Raw genomic sequence first — 11,752 nt, 5'->3', positions numbered from 1 at the left:
CCCGCCCATCGAGTGGCGTTCCCTGAGGGCGGAGCGTTGGCGGGTCCCCCCTAGAGCAGGAGGAGCGGTACCCGGCAGGCGCCCCCAGTGCTGGGGTTGAAGGAGGCCGAGTTCCGCGCTGGGCTGGGAGGGGGGCGCGGAATCAGGGCTTTTTAGGACCCAGCGCGGCGCCTCCCTCCGGGGGCGAGTGCGGCTGCGCGCGCCGTGTGCCCGTGTCCGGAGAGCGGCGGGCTGGACGCGGACCGCGCGAGCGAGCAAGCAAGCAGGCAGCGGAGCAGCAGTCGGGGTGGAAGCAGCGTCGCGGCGGCGGCCGCGGCTCCGCGCCTCGCCTCCCTGGCCTCACCGGCCTTGCGGCGCCCGGACCAGCCACCCCCGCCTACCGGGCCCGACCTCCGCAGCCCCCTTCGCCTTGGCCGGCAGCGCCACCCGCCTGCCCGAAGCAGGGAGCGGAGCGCGGGGCGCCTAGGAACCGGAGCCAGTGCCCGCCGGCCCCGCAAACCAAACCCAGCCGGGAGAACCCCCGCCCGGCCCAGCGCTGCTCCACCAACGGTCCGGGAGCTGTCCCTTCAGCACCGCCGCGGAAGCCTGCGTCCGAGCTCAGCCCAGCGGAGCCCTAGATCGAGCCTAAGCGCACCCGGCGCAGCGCTCAGCCGCTGCCCCACGGGGCTGTACCCGTGTGCCCCTACCCAGAGGACCCGCCATCTCCTCCGGGAGGCGGGGAGAAGGAACAAGGAGGGCGGGCAGGCGGGCGGGCTCGCCCGCCGCCGAGGGGAGCAGGCAGCCAGGCGTGGAGAGAGGAAGGGGGCCGGAGCCCGCCCTGCGCCCCGAGCTGCAGCCCGGCCACGCAGGGAGAAAGCAGCCGGTATCCATCTCCCCCGCTCCTAGAGCGTGCTGCGGCGACCACCGCACAGCGGAGCTCGAATTTCCCCGGCCCCCTCTCTTCCCCTCCCCCTTCTGGGGGTTGGTCTATCCCTCCGGCCCTAGGAGCTGCTGACCTTCCCCCCAAAAAGCTTTGTGTCGGTTTCTCCATTTTCCCGCTGAGATGGTAAAGGGAGCCCGGCCCCCCCACCCTCTTTCCCCTCCTCCCGGGGCTCGCTGCTGAGCGCCGCCCCCCTCCCTTCTTCCCTTCCACTCTCCCTCCCCTCCTCTCCTCTGCTTCCTCCGCAACCAGACCAGCTCCCTCCCACATCTGGCGCCTAGAGACCCTTGGGATCCCGCGCACACTCCCCTGGACCAGCACCGACCTCCAGCACCCCGAGGGGCTTGGGTCACTGGTTGGGGTGGCCAGAGCCGCGTTCCTCTGTTCCCCCCGACGGCAGGGGGGAGGGGGGAGGAGGCCGCGCGCCCCCCTCCCCGGCGCCAACTCCCCCTGGCGGCCGCTCCCATGGGTGTCGCTGGGCCGCGCCATGTCTAAGGGGGCGCCGCGATGGGCCAAGGGGACGAGAGCGAGCGCATCGTGATCAACGTGGGCGGCACGCGCCACCAGACGTACCGCTCGACGCTGCGCACGCTGCCCGGCACGCGGCTCGCCTGGCTGGCTGAGCCCGACGCCCACAGCCACTTCGACTATGACCCGCGTGCCGACGAGTTCTTCTTCGACCGCCACCCAGGCGTCTTCGCGCATATCCTGAACTACTACCGCACGGGCAAGCTGCACTGCCCAGCCGACGTGTGTGGGCCGCTCTACGAGGAGGAGCTGGCCTTCTGGGGCATCGACGAGACAGACGTGGAACCCTGCTGCTGGATGACGTACCGCCAGCACCGCGACGCCGAGGAGGCGCTCGACAGCTTTGGCGGGGCGCCCCTGGACAACAGCGCTGACGACGCGGACGCCGACGGCCCCGGAGACTCAGGCGACGGTGAGGACGAGCTAGAGATGACCAAACGACTGGCGCTGAGTGACTCCCCAGATGGCCGGCCTGGCGGCTTCTGGCGCCGCTGGCAGCCGCGCATCTGGGCGCTCTTTGAGGACCCCTACTCATCCCGCTATGCGCGGGTAAGTGACAACTTACCCATCAGAATAACCCGGCAAGGGAGGCAGCATCTCTGCCTCCAGCGGGCAGGGGTGGACTTGAAAAGTGGCACCTAGAGAGTTCAGAACTGAAGGGGTGTGTACATGTGTAAGAGAGAGAGAAAGGGGTGACTTTGCCAGGGTGACTGATTTTGTATGTATAAAAGAGTCTGCCTGTGTTGCCGAATTTAATATGTATGAGTGAGTATGAATGGGTGTGTTTGTGTGTATGAGTAGATCGTGTGTGCATATTTATGTAAGTGTGGTGGTGTATATTTGGGTGGGTAAAGTATGTAGTGGGAATGAGTGAGCATGTGTATGTTGAGTGTGCATGAGAGCCTGTTCGTGCATATTTGTGTCTTTGCAGATGTACATTGTGAAGGTGTGAACTGACCTCTGGCGTGAGAGAGAAGTGGGGAACCCTTCCTCCCTCCCAGGTAAAGGGGTGTCTGGAGCCAGCTGCCCAGGAAGAGGGCCTCAGGCCTGCCTGGCAGCTTAAGACAGAGGGTCCCCTCCCCAGGGAGCAGCCTCAAGCCATTCTGAGGAGGTGGTCTTGGGGGGAATCTCTGTGGCTAATTAATAGTGTGGTAGTTCTCATAGCTGGGCTTCCTGGCAGGGGTGTGGTGATCCCTCTGAGACCTGCTCCTGAGATCAGAGATTGTCCTTCTTCCTGGTGGAAAGGGGAGGCACTTGGATGGGGTCATTGGGCTTTGTGCCTGTGCTTCCTTCTAACACCTGTGGGGATGGGCAGAGAGGGGGATTTTAAGGGGGAACCTGCGAGGACAAGGTATCTGAGGTGGGTGTGCCTTTATCTGCCACTCCTCTTTAGCGACAGGAGATTGTTGTCAGGAAGAAAGGACACAAGCAGGTGTCCTTTCTTGCTGACCTTGGCCCCTTTGATGGCCTCTCTATATTAGTTTCCTCATTTATAAAATGGGGGAGGGGCCCTGGTGGACTCTTGAGGGCCTTTACTACTGGACCATCAGTCACTAAAGCCAAGAGAAAGACTGATAGCAGTCAGCTACCTTGGAAGAGATTCTTCAGGCCTTCCTAGGCTCTGTCCTAAGAGGCCTGAGTAAGCCACAGCCTGTGAGGGAGGGACAGACTTGGGAATTTAATGCCCAGCCTCTGAGCCTCTCTGGTATCTGTGAGCTATCCCTCTTCCCACTCCCAGGCAAAACACTGCCTCTGCCCTGCTGTCTTTTACAGTTCCACATCCCTTCCCTCCTGCCAGCTGAAGCCTGTGCCAAATCCAGGGGGATGGAGCTGGGGAGGGGCAGGAGTCTGCAGAGAATCAGTGGATGAAGGACATTGGGGGAGAGGGCGGGTAAGTGGTGGTACCCAGGGGCAGATAATAGCCACTTAGGTAGAGACATAGCAGATTTATTACTGAGAAAAAACACAGCAAGGCATGTGAGGGAGGGGGCAGCAGGTCAGAATTTTACACCTTGAATTCTAGAACAGGTGTGTATATTAGGGGAAGGGAGCAATAGAGAGAGTACCGACCTCTTATCTTGCTACTGAAGATCTTGCCCAAGGTCACCCAGGGAGTTGGAGGCCAAGTAGCACTTGAACCCAAGTCTCGTGGGACCCTATCCTCTCCTGAGCTGGCCGTCAGCTTCCTGTCATTCTTGAGTGGACTGAGACCCTCTGAGGCCTCTTCCCTTCCTTCCTCCTGACAGAGGCCACCAGAGCCAGAGTATTATATAACTGGAGGCTTGCTGAACTGTGGGGAGGGGCAGAAATAGGGGAACTGAGAGGTTGAGCCAGCTCATGCTAGGGAGGGGGTGGGAGCAGGCTGGGCAAAAGGCCTGTGTTAGAACAGCTGCCCATTCAGCCCACTTTTGACCTTGGATAGCATTTTCTTCCTCTTGGCCCCTGGAATCAAGGGGTAGGCCCAGCTTCCTCATGACTTTCTACCTCCACTCCCCTCCTTGGATTCAACTTTAGAGCTCTGACCAATGTCCCTGAGTTTCAAGACAATCAGGGATCAATGGGATGTTCCAGCCCCCTCCTCTTTCCAGCTCCTCTGACTGGACCTTCCTAGGCTCTGGGATGGCCTCTTCTCAGTGGAGACAAATAGGCCACTCAGTGTGGCTTGAGGTCTCATTGGTGTATAAAACCATACTTGAAAAGTCTTGAACTGTCTCTCAAATGAATGTCCATTGAAAACCAGACTCAGGGAAATGCCGGGGGCAGTAGAGCATGTCGGGGAGTGAGGGTACCAGGGATGAAGGTGGGTGTTGGTGGGTATCTCCCCTTAGCATACCTATGCTACTCTCCCAGTTGCTTCCTAAAAGAAAGATTGTAGTCTTTTAGACTACCCTGAGGAGTACAGGAAGATACTGAGGCCCATTGGGGAGGGGGCTTCCCAAGGACACACAGGAACTGAATGAAGAGCTGAGATTAGAACCCGGGCTCCTGCCGCCTGCCCAGCTGGCCTAGCTGCATTGCGCTGCCTCTCTGCAGCTCCCTGCGCAGAGACCAGCAGCTGCCCGCCCTCCTCCCCCTCCATCTTTGCTCTGCCGCTGCTGCTGTCACCTTTGTTTACCCCTCCCCACCATGGGTCCCCAAGCCTCCTCAGTTGGTGGGTCAGGAGTGGAATTTTTATTCTAGATTCTAGACCAGAATCTAGTATGTGTGTGGCATTGTATGCATGTGTGAAAGAAAAGCTGTATGTGTGTGAGAGAGAATCTGTGTAAGAGAGATCCTGTGTGGGTGTGAGAGACTCTTCGTGTGTGTGAGAATAAAAATATGTGAGACTCTGGGTCACGCATACACGTGTGTGGTGAAAATATGAGAGACATCCCTGTGTCAGAGAAATTCTTTGTGGATGAGAGGGTCAGATTTTGTGTGTTTTGTGAGGCAAACTATGTGTGTACAAGACTGTGAGGGAGATAAAGTGTATATTAAAGCAACAGTATGTGTAAAATCCAATGCAATGTGTGAGACTCGAAGTGAGTGTGTCTCTGAGTGTATTGTGTGTGGCAAGTGTGAAACTGTATATGTGGAGCTCTGCATGTGAGTCTGAGTGTGTATGTAAGGCTGTGTGCATGAGACCATCTGTGCATGGTGGATGTCTTGTGTGTGACAGACTGTGTTTGTGGGGCTCTGTCAGAGTCTGTGCTAGATCCTATGTGTGAAAGCATGTGTTGTGTGTGTGAGAGAGACCCTGGGCATGTGTGTCAATGTTGCTGTGCTTATCAGAGAGACCCTATGTGGCCTGGGTGTAACCAGAAGATGAAATTTCAGTGTAGCATCCTGCCTGCTGCCTCTATCTCCTGGGACTCCTGAGCTGCCTTACTGAGGGCATTTCCCATCCTCATATATCAACAGAAATGCCATTCTAGCCCAGACCAGCTGTTGGTATATGGGCCAGTTGTGAGATCACCTGTCCCTGAAGAGATGCCACCTACCCCAGGCCTTGGTGTTGGCCCTGAAAGATAGGGGCAATACTTGGCTGAGGGTGGGATATTCCATCTGAGCTCTGAGGGTTATCAGTGGTGGCTGGAGCAGCTGGTTCCCTGACCCTTCTCTACTGGACACCAACCTGAGGGGGCAAGACAGGGCGAGGTAAGCTGGGACAAGATGGTCCTCACTTGTATTCGGGGTAGGGGGTGGGGGGAGGGGGTGCGTGTACCACAGAGATACACAGAAAAGGATGATGATATTATGTGGTAAGGGGTAGAGGGACTTCCTGGGGCCATGAGAATAAGAACTGGGCCAGAGGAGGTCATGCTGGGGCAAGCATTGGGGGGAAGCAGGAATTAGCCAGGCAGCGTGCAGTGGACAAATAGTCCTTGCATGCAGAGTCACAGTGGTATGAGAGCAGGTATGTTGGGCAGTCTGGGGGAACTGGCTGGAAACTCACCCTCCTTTCTTTCTTGGGGGCCAGTTCAGGTGTGAAGTCTGGCCTTTTTCTATGATTTGTATGTTGTTACTAGGAGCATCATTCTTGTCACATCAGAGCCAGTGATAGTTCCCAGACTGAAAGCCAGAAACTGTTCCCATTATGTATATGGGGTATGTGAATGTGGTCACATCTGTCCCCCAAGGTCATTTGACTTTCCAGATTTCTAAGAAGTACCAATGATCTCCAAGCTGGGGAAGCCTACCTCCAGCCACCCCACTCCCCCTCTCCACTGACCCCTTATCCCAAGTCTGTCTCTTTGCCTGGTCCCCTCCTCTTTGGGACCTGATGTAGCCCTGACTCCCCCTCAGGCCTCTGGAAAGGAAACTTACCTGGTACCTAGAATGAGGAGCCTAGACATAGACTTCTGTTTATCCCTGGGGTCCCAGTAGACACGGGGCTCTCAGCAGAGGTGAAATCAGGGATAGAGCTGTTATTAGGGCTTCCTAGGTACCTGACCTCTCACCTCAGATCCCCCTATTTGGCCATGGTAATGTGTGAAGGAGACCCAAAAGCAATGAAAAAGAAGCTGGAGGGACCTCAAGAGTCTCTTGCCAGTGTGTCCTCGTTCAGTCCATGTATTCTCTTTCCCATAGTACTTTTATAGGGGTCCTTGTGTCTTTGAATGGTGCCACCAGACCCCCCACTCCACTCCTGGTAATGAATATCACTGACTTAGCATCTGCTGGTCAGAGCCCTTCACCTTTCTACAGACAAATGGGGTAATGACAGAACCGTCCTCAGAGGGTTGATGTAAGGACTCGCTGGGGGTGATCATGGATAGCCACGGCACATAGTAGGTGCTCAGTAAGTGTCGGCAGCTCTTATTACTCCTGCTGCTTGTGTTACCTCATGACCATCTCTAAACTCCATCTTCTTCCTACTTGAAGCCACCTTCTTCCCTCAGGCCCACCTCTCCAGCAGCTTTCTGACTGTTATCCCACCTTTAGCCCCTGCTCCTGCCAGTCCATTTTCCACTTGGCAACCACAGAGGTCTTTTCAACTCACTAATCTGTCAGGTCACAACCTTGCCTGCCTAAAACCCTTCAGTGCTTCCCTGTGCATACTGTGGCCTTGCAGGCCCCATGACCTCCCCACCCCCGTCTCTCTAGTCTCCTATGGTGGGCTATCCTCAATGCCCCCAGCCTTCAGCCACCTGGCCTGTTTCAGTTTTTTGCTGGTGCCGAGTTCCCCTGCCTGAAGGCCTTTGCATACACTGTTGCCTCTGAAGCACTCTTTCCTCCTGGCTTACCCTTCTTTATCCTTCATACCCACCACAAATATCAGTTCCTCAGCAGTGTCTTTGCTGGCCCCACAGGCTGGGTCAGGGTTCAGAACCAGGACCTTCCCTTCAGAGAAGCTATCTGGTTTGTGGGGAAAAAATAAAACTCATTAACAGCCTTACTTGATTTGGGTTTGTCTTCCCTCAGACTGTAATCTTCCTGCATACTCAGTGTCACAGGAGCTTATAATTATGACAGTGAGAAAGGTGAGGCCAAGGGAGGAGTGCTTTTCCCCAGGTCACACATGAGCAGGTTAGCTGCCCAGCTCCTTCAGAAACCAATGTCTCCTAATGCGGGGCTCAGTGCTGCTTCATGTCACACCTCAGAGAGTATTTGAGGTCTGGCACCCTGGGGGTGGCACCTGTGTTCAGGAGGTCTGGCATCTGCCAGAAACTTTGGGCTTGAGTCTCTCAAAGAAGGAGGAAATATGTTGTCTCAAAGGTGGGGGACAGGGCCTGGTGGGGGCTCACTCCAGGGCACAGTGCTGTGCTAGGCCTCCCTGGACAGCTGTATGTAGTTCCTCTGGCTATTCTGAGCAGTCTCATGACCAGTGTACTTGCTCTAGACCAAAAGGTCAGGTCCTTGAGCCACTCCTTCCTGTTAATTCCTGGGCCAGGCTGGCCACCACCCCAGTTCCAGCTCCCCATCCCTGGAAGAAGCTCAGAGCAAAAGGTGGGCCCAGGGACAGTTTGCTGCCCAGTGTCTGTTCAAGGGAATCACTTGGATGAGAGAGATTTCTTTCCAGGTCCATGGAACTTTTAGGGTGCATGGATGTTCCCAGGCTACCTCTAGTCACTACTGTTAAAGAAAAAATATTCAATGAGATGTGTTAGAACACATATTATTCAGGACTATCATCAGAGATACAGGGACCACTGCAATGGGGTATTGCAGTGGAGAGAGATTAGGCTCAGCTTTGAAAACAACCTGGGTCTGGGAGTTTGTAGCCAAGGAGCAGGGTGTGGGTGGGTGAATGGAAAGTTAGGACCTGGAAATATCAGGGACAAGAAGGGGTTCTGGTTAAACCTACCTAACAGGATTCTTGCTGAAACAAGGCCAAAGACACCACCTGGGAGTGGTAGAGGATGAGGAACCTGATCGGATGTGGAAGGTGATGATATATTGAAGATGAGGGGTTCTGGCTAACCAGACTTAAAAAGTTGCCTTTGCTAAAACTGTATTACACATGAAGTGCACAGATGGGCTTAGGAGAAGGTTCAGAAGCCTGAGCTAAAGTTTGGTCAAGCAAAGGATCTTTGTTACTATTGTCATCCAGTGTTGGAGAAATAGGCTTAGAGAAGGGCAGACACTGCCCAATACCATGAGGGAGTCTCACACAAGGGTGTGTGAGATCTGTTGGTCCAGGACCTGGCCATATGTATTTCTTTTGAGTCTCAGTTTTTAAAGAACCCAAAACTGCACCTGGAATGCTATTGCCCTCTTACTGTTCCCACTGACTTCTGCTCCTAAGGGAGGGAGAGTAAGTAGTTACTTGCCCTCCAAGGCTGGTTGAGACGCCGCCGCACCCCCCCCCCCCCAACTCAGGTAGGTAGACTCAGACTTGGCCCAAATCCTCCCAACCAGGATTTTCCAGAATTGCCCTTTCTTTCTCAAATCATAATATTTATGGCTACTATTTGCTAAAACACTTACTGTGTGTCAGGTATTGTCTTGATTTACTTATTCTCATTTAATTCTCACAAAGACACCCACAGGACTGCAGTATTATTATCATGCCAGTGTCACAACTGGGCTGCTGAGACTCAAAGGGGTGAAGTTACTTATCCAGGGTCACTCAGCTCATAAGCCACGCAGCCAACATTCAGACCTGGTCTGCCTGACACCAGAGCATTGTCTAACCACCGCACAGTGCTGCCTCCTGACCATGTTCCAGAGATGGCAGAGTCTGTAGCCTGTCATGCTCCAGGCTTGAGTTTCCATCTGGTTCCCTCCATCAGACACTTTCCCCAACAACATGTCCAAGGATCCTGCTCAGCAAGTTCTGGCCCTGGATGACGGCAAGCGAGGGCAATGTATGACCAGCTAAGGGACTGCTGTGGCCCTCTCAAGAAAGAAGGCTTCCCCACAGTGCCTCAGCTGCCTTCTACCCATCCATACAGGCTGGGGACTCGATATGGCTTGGCGGGAAATGACAGAGGCACTGGGGAAGCCAAGAAGTTATCCTGCATGGCAGTTCATGGAAGGAATGCTGCTGCCCCTCAGCTCAACATTCGACGCCTTCTGCTCTGGCCCCTGGCCATGTCTTCCACTTTTTCTTTCCACCAAGGTCTCCCTGGCCTCCTCATCTTGAGCTCTCATTTTAACCTCTGGGTTTTTGCTCATCTGTTCTGCTCACTTCAGTGTGCTATTTGCTGAACATGCAGTCTGTTCCCTCAAGGTCCCTAACACTTAGCCTGGCTCCTCCTGCCCTTGCTCACTTCCTCCTCCAGAACAGAGGGCTCCCAGCTTGCATGATTCAAGTCTACTCTGAAGGCTTGGGGCTGGGACAGACAAGCCCCAGATCAAGGACTAGCCTGGGTATGTAGAGACATGAGGCCACAAACAAAACTCAGGTTGTGGGCATCAGGCAACTAGACCCTAGGAAGATCACCAAACCAATCAGACTGCCTGGGCAAGACCCACCACCCTTCAGGCTGCAGTTTCTCTACCTGTAATCTGTAGAGGTTGATCTAAATGACCAGCCCTGACATTCTGGGAGTCCAGGAATTCTGGGCTTCCACAGCCCATAGGAGCTGGGAGCACTAAAGGAGTCTTTTCCTCTCTTGTTTCACACCCCAGCCTAGCTGCTCTCCAGGACACTGGTGGGCTTTCCAGGCAAGGGTTCTGGCATCAAGAGGGTAGGAGCCCAGGGAGGGGGTCTGAAGAACTTCTCCATACATTCGGCCTCCCTCAAACCTGTGCTCATTCATTCTTTCAAAGTCTAGTAATCCAGCCCCTGTCTGATAGGCTCACCAGCCCTCTGACAGGCACAGAAACCAGGAGTACCACCTCTTTCAGGTGTGCTTACTCTGGTCCAGTAGGAAGCACCCTTTGCCCTTTTCCTCAGTCCCTATTCCTGTCAGAGGCCTTATTCTCATTTAATTCTCACAAAGAATTCCTGTACTAGGCTGTAGGAGAGGACCACAATGGATGGGTGTTGTGCTGGAGGGCTAGAGTGGAGATACTGTTGTTGGATGTCATAGGAGTCATTGCTGGAGGACTCCCACCCATGACTGACCCACAAAACTACCTGGGATGCTTCAAGAAATCCAAAACTCCCAGGCACTGCCCTGGGAGGACTCAATTCCTAGATCTGTCCACTCCCAGGAGACTCAATGCTACGGGACCTCGGGCACGTGGGCTCCTCCTACTCAAAGTATGGCCCTCTGACTAACATAACATCACTGGGAGCATTTCAGGCCCCACCCCAAACTGAGCAGAATCTACATTTTAACAATATCTTCAGATGTTTCATATTCATTAGAGTCTGGGAAGCACTGATGCAGACAACAGTTTCCAGCCGAGGGGTCAGGACGGAGAGGGCTATGTGAGTGTATGCAGGTTGACAGGGCTTCATAGATAATTCTGGTTTTCCTTGTGGCCAGTTGTTGGTGGCTGGGTAATGGCACCTAAATAAGGCTGAGGCCCCATCTTAGTAAATGACCACTGGCTCCATTCAGCTGCTGTAACGGAGCAGGATCCCTGGCCTCTCTCCTTCTCTTACATGTCAGCAGATCCTTTTGTCTTTACGCTTAAGACACACCCAGAACCCAACTGCATCCCCTCACCCCCGCTGCTGCCTCCTTGGGTGAAGCCACCATCTTCCTGCCCCTGGATTATTGTTGAAGCTTCCCAACTGTCCTCCTGCCCCTGCCCTGGCCGCCCAGCCCTTCTCCGCAGGGCAGTCCAGGCATCCAGAAAAATGGTACTCAGACCAAATCAGCCCTCTGTCATCTCACTTGGGCTTCTTGTCTCTCTCAGAGAAGAAACCCGAGTCTTCTGAGGACTGTAAGTGTCCTTTGAGTGTCCCCACCTGTCCCCTCCCTTATGTCTTCCTCTCTGTCTCCTATGCACTCATCTAGGTGCCATTGGCCTCCCTCCAGCACACTGTGCTTCCACCTCAGGACCGTCCTTTCATGGGTCCTCCACCAGGAGCACCCCACCAGCAGATACTGCAGACATTTGCTCTCTCACCTCCTTCAGGTCTGTACTCAGGCGTCATCATCTCAGGGTGCACCTCTCCGGTTCCTTCCCCGTGTTGTGCTTCACTGTTTGTCTCTGGTGTTTACCACCATCTAACATACAGTATATTTTACTTATTTGTTTATTTTCTGTTTTCCCCAGTAGGACATAAGTTCCATGGGATCCGGGATTTTCGTCTCTTATCAATAGCGCTATCCCTGGAACCTAGAGCAGGGTCTGGTACACAGTGAATGCTAAATAAATATTGACTGAAAGAATGTAAAAGTTGGGTGGGTTTGAAACCACCCCAGGTCAGACATGGGTTCCCCAAGCCTTTGATCCTATTCCTGACTGATCCCCACTTCC

At 54.4% G+C, this 11,752-nt stretch overlaps 1 protein-coding gene across 1 annotated transcript in view; it reads left to right on the top strand.

The window, feature by feature from the left end:
* The first annotated feature begins 1,426 nt into the window (after positions 1–1,426).
* Positions 1,427–11,752, top strand: part of Kcnc1 (potassium voltage-gated channel subfamily C member 1) — a 40,680-nt gene continuing 30,354 nt past the window's right edge. The window contains exon 1 of the mRNA XM_027942372.3: positions 1,427–1,996. Coding sequence (XP_027798173.1) covers positions 1,427–1,996 — 570 coding nt within the window. The remainder of the gene's footprint in view (positions 1,997–11,752) is intronic.

Source organism: Marmota flaviventris, chromosome 9 (genome assembly GCF_047511675.1).
Source record: "Marmota flaviventris isolate mMarFla1 chromosome 9, mMarFla1.hap1, whole genome shotgun sequence".
NCBI classification, from domain to species: Eukaryota; Metazoa; Chordata; class Mammalia; order Rodentia; family Sciuridae; genus Marmota; species Marmota flaviventris.
The sequence above is the reverse complement of the archived record's forward strand: the minus strand, read 5'-3'. Positions and strand labels throughout refer to the sequence as shown.